Source organism: Cryptotermes secundus, unplaced genomic scaffold (assembly GCF_002891405.2).
Source record: "Cryptotermes secundus unplaced genomic scaffold, Csec_1.0 scaffold1084, whole genome shotgun sequence".
Lineage (NCBI taxonomy): Eukaryota > Metazoa > Arthropoda > Insecta > Blattodea > Kalotermitidae > Cryptotermes > Cryptotermes secundus.
In genome coordinates, this window is record NW_019724603.1 from 4,874 (window position 1) to 19,444 (window position 14,571).

The 14,571-nt window shown below is 42.0% G+C and overlaps 1 protein-coding gene across 1 annotated transcript in view; it reads left to right on the top strand.

Moving 5' to 3' along the window:
- LOC111862534 (ADP-ribosylation factor-like protein 8B-A) overlaps positions 1 to 14,175 on the top strand; it is an 18,577-nt gene extending 4,402 nt beyond the window's left edge. Inside the window, exons 3-4 of the mRNA XM_023848016.2 lie at positions 9,424 to 9,585; positions 13,025 to 14,175. Of these exons, the coding sequence (XP_023703784.1) occupies positions 9,424 to 9,585; positions 13,025 to 13,145 (283 nt within the window). The 3' untranslated portion in view covers positions 13,146 to 14,175. The remainder of the gene's footprint in view (positions 1 to 9,423; positions 9,586 to 13,024) is intronic.
- Positions 14,176 to 14,571: the final 396 nt, after the last annotated feature.

Below are 14,571 nucleotides of genomic sequence, written 5' to 3' on the forward strand. Positions count from 1 at the left end.
ACATTCCAGTGATGGAACATCCACCGTATTCTCCGGACCTAGCACCGTGCGACTTTTTTCTCTTCCCAAAAATCAAGTCTGCGCTGAAAGGGACCAGGTTCGAGTCCGTGGATGCAGTGAAAGCAAAAGCGACGCAACTCTTGAAGAGCATAACACAAGATGACCTGCAGCACTGCTTCCAACAGTGGAAAATTCGCATGGAGCGGTGTAGGGATCGGGGAGGGGACTACATTGAAGGGGATAACATTTCGACTGTCTGATTTTTTTTTAATAAAGGGTTAGAGCATGAATCCGGTTTCTTTATTGCCACACCTTGTATGTCAAAACAGTTATGGTTATTTGTCTATGGCTCTACAGTCCTTTGTTGGACCTTGGCTGCTTCTTCAGTTTCTTTAACCTATATGTCGTTTGGTAGAACTCCTTGGATGGGGGATCAACCCATTGCAAGGCTGCTACCTACACATAGAACAACACAAACAGAATGAATGCACACAGACAAACCCCTGAGTTCAATAATAGCATAAGTAGGTTAGGATGGTTTGTGTTATATATTCTAGTGTAATTAGAGTTTGCTGTTTTCTTTTTTCAGGGTAGGCTGTTAGGATAAGAATGGAGTTAGCCATTATATCTTTGTAGATCTCTTTAAAAGTTTATCTAAAGTAGGAAGAACTTTATGAGTGGTAAGAGGAGCCGTGTGGTTAGGTTGTTTCACTTCGGCATACTATATCTTAGACAATTGATAGTTCCCCTTGGGCTGGTGATCAGCTCGTTGAAAGGCCTCTACATGCACACAAGTACAGAAAAACGTGCACGTGTGCCCACACACACAAACACACACACCCAAACAAACACTAAACATCCATGCCCTGAGTGGATTTGAACCCATGATCCTGGTTTTCAAGTGAGCGAAGGCAGTGCATGCCTTAACCCGCTTGGCTACCGTGACCGGCTATAATGGGTTTATGTGCATAGTATTTAATAGTATAGATTTGCATTATGTTAAATTTGTCAAATATAATCACCAGAGGTTTGCAGTCTCTCCATGTTTATAGTTCATGTACAAATCGCGAACTGTGTTGTACAAAATTTATTGGTATGTTTATGTATTGTTATACAGAATTTCACATGCCTAGCTTGTGTGGTTCGTCAGTTATCACCATCAAACCAGTGGCCAATTGTAGATTTTTCTGACCACAATGTTGTTTTGCATTCTGCAGAACAGTTTTCTGAACAAGAGTTACATATTCTAAGAAAATGACAACATAACACAGTCTTTTAGGACACTGCATGAAGTGCTGTTACTATTGTCATTAAATTTATATTATTGATGGTAGAAAATAAAAAAAAGGGGGTTTTATCTATTGTCATGATGTTCATATCAAGTTCTGTGAAAATCCATTTATCAGTTTAGAATTTATGAGATTACAGAGACTTGGAAAAGTGGATGCAGTGATAATATAAGCTTATCTTTCCTTAAGAACAGAGGATATAGGGATTTTAGAAATACCTGCAGAGCCAGGTCGTTCGGTACAGCAGCTGGGCTATGGACTGGATGAACAGGGAATTGGGGTTTGACTCTTGGCAGGAGCAACAGATAATTCTGTTCTCCAGTGTCCAGACTGGCTCTGCAGCACACCCCTCCTCCTGTACAGTGGGTACTAGGGGACTTCTAGGGGTAAAGTGGCTGGACCATGAAACTGACCACTCATCGCCATCTAGCACTGAGGTAAAGAATGCATGGAGCTGTACATCCACTCCTCCATACATCTTGATGGAACAGTGTTCGATTAAGCTCAGGAATTTTAATTGTTTCTTGCATCCTGTTGTGTATTTAATCAATATTGGAGTCAATTTTACCAACCACACAACATATTTTTATTACTATCACACTACATGTTTCGACCTCAAGAGGTCATCCTCAGGTGTACGAACACAGCTGTATAATTACACGCAATCACATTTGTCTTCTCACTTATTCTAGGTTAACCTATAATATAATTAAACTAGTTAAAGTGAACTTGACGCAGTGATGAGCGTAAGTAGGAAGTGACTGAATAACAAGTGAAAGTGAAAGCATAACTAGCGATCTGAATTGAAATTCGATTCACAAATTTTAAATTTTAACTTTTGACATTTAGAATAATATTTTAACTTGTGTTTTGTGAGAGGAGCTTAATATATTGTTGAGCGTGGGTCTGAATAAGGTACAGGATCGAATAAGTGAGAAGACAAATGTGGTTGCGTGTAATTATACAGCTGTGTTCATACACCTGAGGATGACCTCTTGAGGTCGAAACATATAGTGTGATAGTAATAAAAATATGGTGTGTGGTCGGTAAAATTGACTCTAATATTGAAGCACAGGGATGTTACCTTTGCCTTTCATAAATATGTGTTTTTAATCACTTTACTGTTGATCCAGTGGGTACATGCCTCCCCACCTTTCTTCTGAGAACACAAACAGATCCAGGTCCCAAAATATTATGCCTTTTCAGAATACTATATGAGGAACTAAGTCCAGAAAATCTCTAATCCCAATTGTATAATATACCATCGTTAGAGAACTTTAAAATTGATTGAGACTAAAGGTAATGAAAGAAATTAATATTTTACAGTTTAGTATAAAGAACAAAGTCAATAAAAAGTCCGTCGAGTGTAACTATTTATAGATCACTTCTTTATCACTTCTGTCTTACATGTTTCGGTTTAATAAAACCATCATCAGAGGCACATAGTACAAGCATGAAAACACTGCCGTTGTTTAAGATGTACACAGTTATGTTTGCTGCGTGAACGCTGCTACAATACGTCGACGTGTAAAAGCACAACACTTGTTAGGGTTGTTGAATGCACGTTCAATTCTCACATTCATCCGAAACTGCCCTCAAGTTAAAACGCCAATGTTAAAATATTTAAAATTTAAAACATTTGAAGTAAAATGTTAAGCTCCTCCTTGTTAATTCGTCCCGAAGATGGGAGATGTCAGCTTGAGGATATGTGGCTTTTGGTTAGATGTTTCCTATGTGCTGCNAACATAACTGTGTACATCTTAAACAACGGCAGTGTTTTCATGCTTGTACTATGTGCCTCTGATGATGGTTTTATTAAACCGAAACATGTAAGGCAGAAGTGATAAAGAAGTGATCTATAAATAGTTACACTCGACGGACTTTTTATTGACTTTGTGATTGATAGTGTAACGGACCAAAAATGAAACAATTCAAAATTAGTATAAAGAACTTGAATTTATAGCAGTGATAGAATTAATGAGTTTTTGGGCTCTTACCATCATTCAGTATTCTACAGACTAGAAAACATGACATTTCGGAAACCGGATCTGTTTCCATCCTCAAAGTGATGGAGGGAAGACAGCTGCTCAGTTGGTCCCTAAGAAAGAGCTAACCTCAATCACTGGACAACCCCTATGAGATTCACACAGCTATTTAGTCTGCCAAGACCAGGCTAATTCGGTGGGATATATATTTCAGATGACTAAATAGCTGTGTAAGTCTGACAGGGGTTGTCCAGTGATTAAGATTAGCTCTTTCTGAGAGACCCAACTGAGTAGGTGTCTTCACCCCTCACCTGAAGATGGAATCATATCCGGTTTCCGAAATAGCATGTTTTGTAGTCTCTAGAATACTGGACGATGGACAAAGCCAAAAACCCAGTGATTCTGAGTGTTATAGATCAATGTCAGAACCTTTTAGAATCTGCTAGTAATGATGAATGAATGAATGACTGTATAAGGGGTGGGCCTTCTTGGCCCTTGCACCGTGACCTGCGGTGGTCTATTGTGCTTCCCCTTTTGATTATCCCCTCAGCATTCCTGCGCTTCGAATGAAGCTTGTTCCTCTTGACACCTCTCACAAGTGGGACTATCACTTAGTCCCAATTTGAAGAGGTGTCCTTTAAGGTGACAGTAGTCCCACCACCCATCATAGCTGGTTCCTGTTTAACTTCAACAGTTCCTTCGCCCTTTTAGCAGCGGGTCCTTGTATGAGTCCCTTTGCTTGCCTGAGTCCAGTCAAGGATCCCCAGTATTTCTTGTGTTTCATATTTGTCCCGTCCCTGCTTGCCTGTCTGGCAACTGCTGTAGAGGTGCCACAGGCTGGTTCAGGTCCTATGAACGGATGTTCAGCTCCAATCTTGGCCAATTAGTCCTCTATTTCATTTCCTGCAATACCCTCATGCCCCGGCACCCATATCAGTTCTACCCTGTTATGTTTGGCCAGTTCCATGAGAGTTTGGTGGCAATCCCAGACCAATTTTGAGTTGATCTGGTGTTTGCCAAGTGCTTTAAGTGCAGCTTGGCTGTCAGATAGAATGTAGATGTTCCTATTTCTGTAGTTCCTATCTAGATTCTCCATAATACATGCCTTAATGACATATACTTTTGCCTGGAAGACTGTCGTGTATGGCCCAAGGTTGAAACTAAGTTTCCGCCTCGTGCCATAGCAGTACACACCAGCTCCAATGAATGCCCTTATTTATTTTGGGACCATCTGTATACCAGATCAGTCCCCCTTTTCTATCGGGCCAAAACCCGTCTTCTCATTCACTCCTGTGAGGAAATCTGACTGTGAAGGGTTTTTCATATACACGTCTCAGTATCATTTTATCAGACCCCATTTGTAATATGGGTTCTTTTTTTCATGTCCTGAGTTATGTATGCATGGCTGAAACCATTGGATCTAGGTTTCCATTGATCACTGCACTGGAGATGGTAGATTCCTGCCCTGGCCTCTGTATCCAACTGTAGATGCAGTGGGGGGAGTCCAAGGAGTATCTGCAGCGCAGCTGTTGGAGATATTCGAATTGGTCATGTGATACCCAAGCAAGCCAACCTCTGAAATTTGCTAAGTTCTGCCATGCATGTCTTGAGTTTAACTCTGGGTCACCATATTGTGGTGCCGTATGTAATTATGGGTCTTACCGCCGCAGTATATATCCAATGCACAATGTGTGGCTGCAGTCCCCAAGTTTTACCAAACATGCTTCTGCATGTCCAAAAAGCCTTATAGGCTTTATTAATGACCTTATCCAGCTTCTTTTTCCATGTCAGTCCCTTGTCTAATACTAGACCAAGGTACTTGACATTGTTGGAGAGCTGGATTGTCTTATTGAAGAGGGTCGGTTCCTTAAGGCCCTTTATATTTCTCTTCCTAGTAAACGGTATAATTACCGTCTTATTGGGATTGATGAAAAGACTTGTTCTTTCACACCATCGTTGGACCATGTACAGAGCCGTTTGAAGACGCTCTGATACTGTCAAAAGGAATTTTCCATTTATGAGGATTGCAATGTCATCAACATATCCTGCTGTATAATACCCATCATCATTAAGTCCCCACAGGAGATCATCAATGACCAGGCCCCACAGCAGAGGCGAGAGGATGCCCCCCCCCTGCAGACAACCCTTATACATGGACGCCCCCAGGGTTTCTCCTGATGATGTAGCTGCTATGGTTCTGCTTTCCAGCATAGCACTGATCCACCTGCATATTGCAGGCTCTGTGCCATGCTTTCCAGCTTCCTGTTTGATTATATCAAACGAGGTTCTGTCAGAAGCTCCCTCTATGTCAAGGAATGCTCCTAAGGCAATATCCTTGTGTTCAATCGCACTTTCTATGCATGTTACCACATTGTGTAGTGCACTTTCGGTAGATTTACCTGTTTGGTAGGCATGCTTGGTCCGGTGTAGAGGATATGTCCCTGATAGGACAATAAGCCTTAGCCTCGGTGTAATCAAGTTTCCTGGGCTTTGGGATAAATGGCACCTTAACTTGCCTCCAGACCATGGGGATAAAACCATATGCCATGCAGGCGTATGCGGCATAGGTGTGGAACTAAGAGTTCTGCCCAAGCTGCAAAAGTGCCGGTACATTTCCATCTGTTCCCGCTGACTTAAATGGTCTAAAGGATTCAGTGCCCATCTGATTTTTGATTGGTTAATTATGACTTTGGCCAGGTTCCAGTCTGCCCTGTTTGTCTTGCTTTGGCAAGTGCCCAGGTTTTGCTGATCTTGTCCATTGTCCAACTTATCAATCAATTTTGAATCAGGAAAGTGAACCCTGAATAATTCGTTCAGTGTCTCCCTTCCTGTTTGAGTATACTGCCCGTTAGGCAGCTTAATTGTGCTGACCTTGTTGGTCGCCTGTTTTGCCATGATTCTCATGAGTGGCACCGCCTGGTACATCGCTGATCTCCTGGCAGTGCCTCCTCCATGAGGATCACTTTCCTTATTTCTTTGTTGTAACAGGTAAGGGCTTCCTTGTAGGTGTCCCACTGCCCTGTTCTTTTAGCTGTATTAAACAGTCTTCTTATTTTGGTTCTAAGCCCACTCAGCTGTTTACTCCACCAAGGTGCTCTCCTTGGTCCACGAGTGGTCTTAGCCTGACAATTCCGATTAAAGGACAAGATAATAGCCCATTGCAACTGGTCAATGGACCGATCAACATCCTTTATTGTGCCCAGTTGGTTCTCTTAGGATTCCTATAAGTAGCTTGATCTACTTTAATGTTGCTTATTTGAAAGCATATATATCTGTGATCCGATAGGGACGGCTCATCAGATACATGCTAGTTACTTACCAGGTTTCCTATGTTATTTGTCCCTAGTGTCAAGTCAGTAACCTCCTTCCTATTGCAAACTACAAAGGTAGGTTCGTTGTCATGGTTTAGAATATTCAGGTTTGAGCTCACCAGAAATTCCATAAGGCTCTCTCCCCTTGGGTTAGTGCTGGTGCTCCTCCATCACACCCAATGATGAGTTGCTTTTTCCTGCTACAACAGTAGTCTGTTGATGTCCCTCATTTCCTTAGTTGATGGTTCATTCGAGTCATATGGAAGGTAGACTGAAGCAATAATCAGCTCCCTGCTGCCTCCTTAGTACATGTATGTTATCCTTACTGTTGTTGTATCCCTAGAACAGAGCTCCCTCAAAGGCAAGGCATTAACATGATTCCTGATATAAACACAGTGTCTTGCATTATTATTGGGTACAGCAGAGTAAACTGTTCCCCCTATGTTAGCTAAGCCCTTTATTTGACCCTTGTATAACCAAGGTTCCTGACTAAGTGCTATGTCTGCCTTACCCTCAGCTAGTTGTTGGCACAGAGCTGCCATGGCAGCTTTGCTGTGGTGTAGGTTAATTTGAAGAAATTTCAAGGTGTTTGTATGTACTGTGTGTGTATTGTGTTTATGTATGTATTAAGTGTGTGATTGTTTAGTGATCTCTTCCAATTGGGGAGGGGTCAATTTCCATCTTATGTCCCTCCCTGTCCTCGGATTGGGTTCTGTGTGAAGGGGCCCCCTGATCCTCTTTGCTTTGGTCATGCAGGGGTTTGGGTATCTCATCCCCTTCCCCCTCAGAGACCAAGTTAGAAGATACTGTATTAGTCACAGGTTCTGCCCGGTGCTGAACTTCAGGATCATTCAGCACCTTAATAGTCCCCGCTTAGAGTCTTGTGAATATTCTGTAACTGTTCCTCTGTACAATAGTGTGGGAGTCCCGATCTGTGAATAGGATAAACCTCTGGCCTTTCGACTCAGGTTGCTACAAGCAGGTTCCTGGCATCAGTAGCCTTCAGTGTGGTCCCTGATTCTAGCCTGTGGTTGTCAATGGCTTTGGTGAGCCATTGACCAGACTGTTGGGCAGTGCATACATAAATAAGTGCACCTCCCACTAGTCTATAGGATTTCAGGTGTGGTAGGTCTCCCTTTGGAGTCCTACGTAACACCTCCAGTGCTTCCAGAATGGAATTATGGTCATCTTCGGTAAGCTTATCCTCAGGATAAGTTTCCTTGAAGATAGCTACCTTTATATTGGTCAGAGCCTCCTTGTAAGTCCATGGGCCTTTTCGGAGTTCTGGCCATTACCTTTATGTTGGTCAGAGCCTCCTTGTAAGTCCCTGGGCTTTTTCAGAGTTCTGGCCATTTCTGTAGGGGTACTGCCCTCTGACCTTGGCCTCTTAAAGGTGCCGGTCTCTGCTTGGATGAGCGTGCATTTCCTGGTTGCTCACTGCCCCAGTTCCTGCTTTACTTGCCCCAACTCTTGCCTTTTTCCAACTTCCATCTGGCACATCCAGACAAGGCTTTTTTCACTAGACAGGGTCCACCTACTCCAGAGATTATGTGTCCCAGTCCTTCTCCTGCTGCAGGTATGTTAGAAGTACTAGCTCCCTGCAGTGGTGTGTCAGTACTACTGACTTCCAGGAGAGTAGTTTTTGGTTTTACCTCAGGCAGGTTTTGAACCACTGGTTCGTCCCTGCCTTTGGCTGAAATTTCAACAGCAGGTTCACTGGTTGCAACTGGGCCCCTTAATCGTTCACCAGAGCTTCCAGCCCTTTGCTGAAGCATTTCTCATAGGGATCCCCTTGGAAGGGGGTTCCTCTTCAGTTTAAGGTCTTTACGACCGGTTTTTGATTTGGTTTCTTTATTCATTTCGGTCCCACGAGTCCCACGGTCGCCCCATATGGGTGGAAGGCATAAATACAATGGGGTGCTGCCTGGTACCCCAAGGGGATTGTTCAAGACACTGGCTAATTACCACCCAAGTGCCATGCAGCCCTCAGCAGGATGCCTCACACCTTGGTGGCTTAGGTAGTTTGGTCCTGTAGTGAATGCAACCCTCACAAGCCTCCAGGACCAGTAGTGCCTGTTCGGGGGGAGAGGGGTATCCCAGATGATAAATGGGAGTGCGACACCAGTTAGTCATGAGGTTGTGATCAGGACAACCTATATGAGAATGCCGCCCCTGGGGGTTGCTTTGAACTCCCCCATTCTCACCCCTCCACATGGGTTGGTCAAACAATTTTAGAGTGTTGAGCCCTAAGGCTTGCAGCACCTTATCGGTACTCTAAGTAGACAACTCAAATAGCCGAAGCTACCCCCATAGGAGTGCTCTCCCACATTCGTTCCGGGTACACCATAGTGATACCCAGGAGTTATTATGCCGTCACGTGGGAGGCTCTGGTCATAATGCCATTGCACTTTACGGGAGCTTGGCTGCCAGCCCTGATAGGTCATACTGATCCAGAACCCGAGACTGTCGTTGCCCGGCTGGACCATGACGAGGTGTCCCAAAGCTGTGTCCCAATGTATCCCTGGTCCATGATGCGTCCCCACCAAAGACACAGCCATGGTTCGGCCAACCTCACTGAGGACGGTGTCATTACCACCTGTAACATGTGACATAAGAAGTTCATATTTACCCCGGGATCAAACCCGGGCCGCATACTAGTAATGATAGTGTTAAAGCAGTTCAGTTTTCAAGCATCTTATTGTGATGCACAGGTTTTTAGAGTCAGGGAGTATTGAATGACACACGTATTACTGGAATTTATTTTCACAATACTGAAATGATTAAAGTAATTTTATGTAAGCATGGATGTTCCAAATTAAAATAAATATTTATCCATAGGTACATGGTTGATGCAGCAGATCCAGAGAAGATAGAAGCATCTCGGAATGAATTGCACAACTTACTGGATAAACCACAGTTGACAGGGATTCCAGTGCTGGTGCTAGGCAATAAACGTGACCTTCCACATGCCTTAGATGAAAATGGGCTTATTGAAAGAATGTATGTAAGATGGTTTCAGTATGTTATTATTTTAAAACATAACCATTTAGCTTTTTCAATTTATGTAATCTGAACAAGAAATAAATTGTACAAATAGCAGTTCAGCATCTCAGACTTGGGGTTTTCTAATTTCTATACTTTATTAGGGAAACTCGCATAATTTTATGTGTTGTTGTATTAAAGTCACAGTTTGTTTTACTCTTTGCATTTGAGGAGGATAAAGATTGTTTTAAATGTGATTTGTAATAGAGTATGTAACTGGGTGTAGTTGCAGTTTATATTCCCTACAGAACGGACAAATACATTGTAAGATGAGGCACCGGCTAAGCTGTAAGTAAACACTACACTATAACATTAATACCAAAATTAGTTAATTACAATAAACTTAATACCATTATTCTCACACCATTTTCAGATTAACGTCAATAACAGTCAGTAACATGACCCCGCTGTTTATGACCCAACTATTTTCCTTTTCCACTCCAAAAGAAAATGCCTTTGTTCATCTTCCAGCTGCATGCACCAGGCAGGAAGTTACTAGTGCAAAATGGACCAAGGTCGGAAGAGGTTGAGGTCCAAGTGTTTTCTCGGAGAACAAGAAATATCTGACTTGTTCTCTGATGAGCTATCTGATGTCCGTTTTGAGTCTGCTAGTGATAGTGACTCACAATCTGATAGTGAGTGTGACAGGGACGAACAAAAAATTGTGGCCACAGACAGTGAAAGTGAAAGTGAAAGTGAAAGTGACAGTAGCTCCGATGAAAGTGCGGGTAGCAACATTGCGGGGACAGCCACATGGGGAAAAGTAGACAAAACGCCTGCCTTGGGACAGTTTACTGGAAATCCAGGGGTGAAGCAAATTCCATCAGACCCAACGCAAGTGTCTGAAGTAGCAGAACTGTTTTTTGGAGATAGTTTCTTTGACATGACATGCTATGTCAGGACTATAACAGATACTATCTCCAACACCGTGAAATTTATGACAGAAGTTATAAGGCATTGAAGTGGATGGATGTCACTTCAGCAGAAATGAGAACATTTTTTGCAATTATCTTTCTAATGGGCCATACAGGGAGGGATAATCTGAAAGAGTATTGGTTAACAGATCCATTTTCAGAAATTCCAATTTTCAGCAAACTAATGAGCCATAAGAGATTTGAGCAAATTTGGTGATGTTTGCATTTCAGTGATAATGAACTGCAACCACAGTCAACAAGCAGGCCTTTGAAAATTCAGCCTTTATTGAACTTTTTCGTTCAGAAATTTCAGACAGTTTATAAGCCGAACCAACAACTGTCTTTGGATGAATCTGTGATTCCTTGGAGGGGAAGGCTTCGTATGCGAACATATAATCCTGGGAAACTTACAAAGTATGGCCTACTTGTTCGTGTAGTTACTGAAAGCACTTCAGGCTATATTGGAAATTTAGAAATTTATTCTGGTGAAGGAAAGAAATTACAAGAAACTATTCTTTCCGTTTTGGAACCCTATCTTGATCACAATTACCATGTCTATCAAGACAATTATTATAACCGTGTGGCAACTGCAGAACACCTACTTTCAAGAAAAGTGCGTGTTTGTGGAACAATTAGGGTGAACAGAGGGCTTCCTCCAGATCTGAAAGAGGAATGTAAATGCCTGAAACGAGGTGAAACCACATTCAGGAGGAATGGGATATTCTTCAGTCCTGGAGGGATACTCGTGTTGTGAATATGATTTCCACAATTCACAATTCGAGCATGGTTGAGATTCAGAGGAGACATGGACAGGTAAAGAAGTCTGTCTGTGTTTCCGAGTATAATATGTTCATGAAGGGAGTTGATAGAGCCGATCAGTACTTGGCCTATTATTCTCTTCCTCGGAAAACAGTGAAGTGGACAAAGAAAGTTGCCTTGTGGCTTATAAATTGTGCCATTTTCAATTCATTTTTGGTTTTCAAAAATCTAAACCCTCATTCAAAATTGGAATACAAGGCATTTCTGCTGAATGTGGCAAAAGTGTGGGCTACAGACCAGACGCTGAGGACGCCGTTCGGATTGTTAACTGGTTTATTCAACAACCTACAACTAACGGCTACAATTAATTATAACAATGTTGCGGGGTTTTACACTTTATAACCCTATTCGCAATAATCAGTTCACTCTATTGTCAGTAGTCAACACGTTTTCACAGTACGGGAGCTATATAAGTCCCACTGTATCACACTCCCAATTAATTCTCAGTTACACACACGTCCGGTACTTCTTTCTGCGACGGCTGCTATATTTCAACTTGAATCGCAGGCTGCTGCCTTGAGAACTGTTGATAACACACTGATTCTCACTTGCTGCTCAGCTGGCTTTTATTCCGTTCGCTGTTGCTAGGGTCGTCTATCGCAACCACTGTTTATCCGCGTTGCATAGCGACCAGTGTGCTGGGATTCAGCTCGCTTCGGCTCCGCTCAGCACGTCACCGCCGCCGGGGGGGGAGTGGTGTCCTGCGTAGCGTGACAAGTAGTAACGAGAGCGCTACGTTACCGCCGCGTGCCGCTGGGGAGGTAGGGGTCCTCCGTTGCGCAACATGTCACAATATATTGTTACATGTTAGTGACTAGGCTCCAGGCTTGCATTGATAATTGGATCTACTGAATGCTCATGACTCGCAACTACATATGATTATAGCTCTCACTAATGTAGGCACTCAGCCATGCCATAGCTCAAGCGGTTAGTCTCTGGTTTCCCACCACGGTGTCCCGAGTTCGATCCCGGGTCTGGTCAAGTAGGATTTGTGGTGGACAAAGTTGCGTTGGGGCAGGTTTTCTCCGAGTACTTCAGTTTCCCCTGCCGATCTTCATTCCACCAGTTGCTACACAATCACCCTCACCTATCATCTGGGGCTGGTACAATAGGCCAGAAGTGGCCGCAGCACAAGGGACTTAGTTCCACCCCACTAGCATTAAAATGTACGCACTCAACAGATTGCCACAGCAGGGCCTAAATATTCTCAGTCTGTTATATCTTCAGTAGAGTTTGCCATGTTGCAGCTTCTAACAATGGAGATTCCTCTGCTTCTGATCTCATGGCTAACCATCAACTACGAGTGCTGACTCATGACTGACTAACTACTCCCATTGATCCTCATCATGTATCCTCAGCACAAACCGCACAGAAAACACCAATTCCCACAGTTCTTCTTTTGTTGCAGGTGTGTTTATTTCAGTGGAAAGGTGTTTACCATGCCATTATGTAGCAACACAGTCTCTTCCGGCTTCACTGTTCCACCTTTCAGGCATCATGTCACAATATGAAAAAATGCAACATGATGCTGTGATATATTTCTGGAATTGATGTAATTGTTTCATGCCCATATTGCTGATATGAGACTAACAGATGTTGGCCTGGGCACCAAGAATGTCACTCTCTGTATGTTTTCATGTAACACTGATGACGTTTGGTTTCAGGAATTTATGTGCAATTCAAGACCGTGAAATCTGCTGCTATTCAATATCATGTAAGGAGAAGGACAACATAGATATTACCCTTCAGTGGCTGATCGCACATTCCAAATCAGGTGTTCGTTAGTTCATCTGCAAGAAGAAGGCTTCTGTCAAGACAGCGTAACTGAGCTAAATGAGATGGCTGGTGACTGACAAGAAGTAATAATGCCTAGTCCTATGCAGAGAAGTGTCATATTTACACTGTGTGGAAATTTGCAATTGGCTCTGTTCTGAATTATGCCCCTTTTGCTTTGTAAATACTTAGGATGTGAGCTTTTTCACGTAAAACCCCCTCCATCATGAAATATAATACTGAGTTATATGTACAGATATTTGTTGTTTGGCAAAAATAGATTTTCATGCTGGAACATTTTTAAACTTGCTAGTTGGGAAAAATGTAACTTTGGGCGTGATTAAAGAGAAGTCACAGAGCATTACTTGTATCATGTTGACATAATGAATTCAATCACTGCTTATTTTTCTGTGTTTGTATGGAAATTTCAGGTTTATTCTTCTTAGTGTGGAGCTGTGAATATAAGTGAATATATAACAGTTCTTCCATTTCAACATTTTGCATGAATGGGAGAATATGTATTGTCATTATTGATCTGCATTATGCTACCCGGTATGCTTTATTCATGACATCATATTTATGCCCCATTGGGAATTTGCCCTTCCTGAAATATGCACTCTGTAAACATATTATTTTTAAGGGAATAGCATCGTACTAAGTAGCATAATGCACAGCTGAAGATGGTGATACAAAGTGTAGTGCAGTGAAGAGTGTAACAAAGTAGAGAGCGTTTAGACTTCATAAATTTGGAGATAACATTTTTGTGCATAAGCATTCACATGATTCATATTGGTCTGTTTGTGGATGTGACAGGTATCCTACTCTATACAGGTAGAGGCAGATGCTAGAGGAAGCTTGTGAAATTAACATCTCTTGAAGGGGAACAATTTAGGTTCATGATTAAAATATATGTAATATAGGTTTTGATGATATCTTGATATTCATAGACATGCAGTGGTTTTGTGCATTTGTGGGTGTTCAGAATATGTCAAATTTTTTTAGAATTCTTAATGTTCAGAAGGTATATGCATCATGTTCGAAAGATTTCTCATTCAAGCAACAATAAGTTGTGAGATTTGAGGCTCTCATGGCGATGACTATGAGGTTGACGATTACTGTCTTTTTTAATTTTTCATGAAGAATTTTCAGAAATAGTAACATTTGAATTTTCAGGTTCTGTTGTGAGTTCAGGTGTACTGTTTAGACAGTTTGTTTTTAAAATTATCCCCATCCACTATTATAAGTGCAGATGTGTCTGTAATGGTACTGTATTAATATAATCAGTGTAAGGGGTAACTTTTTATAGTAAATTGAACATAAATTTGAAAAGAAGAACCAGCTCAAATTTATGGTAGTCTAAATCATGAAGTAATTTCGTAAAGTCTTGAATATGTAATAGATGAGTTTATATTTTGAAAAACAATATTTTAATCATTGA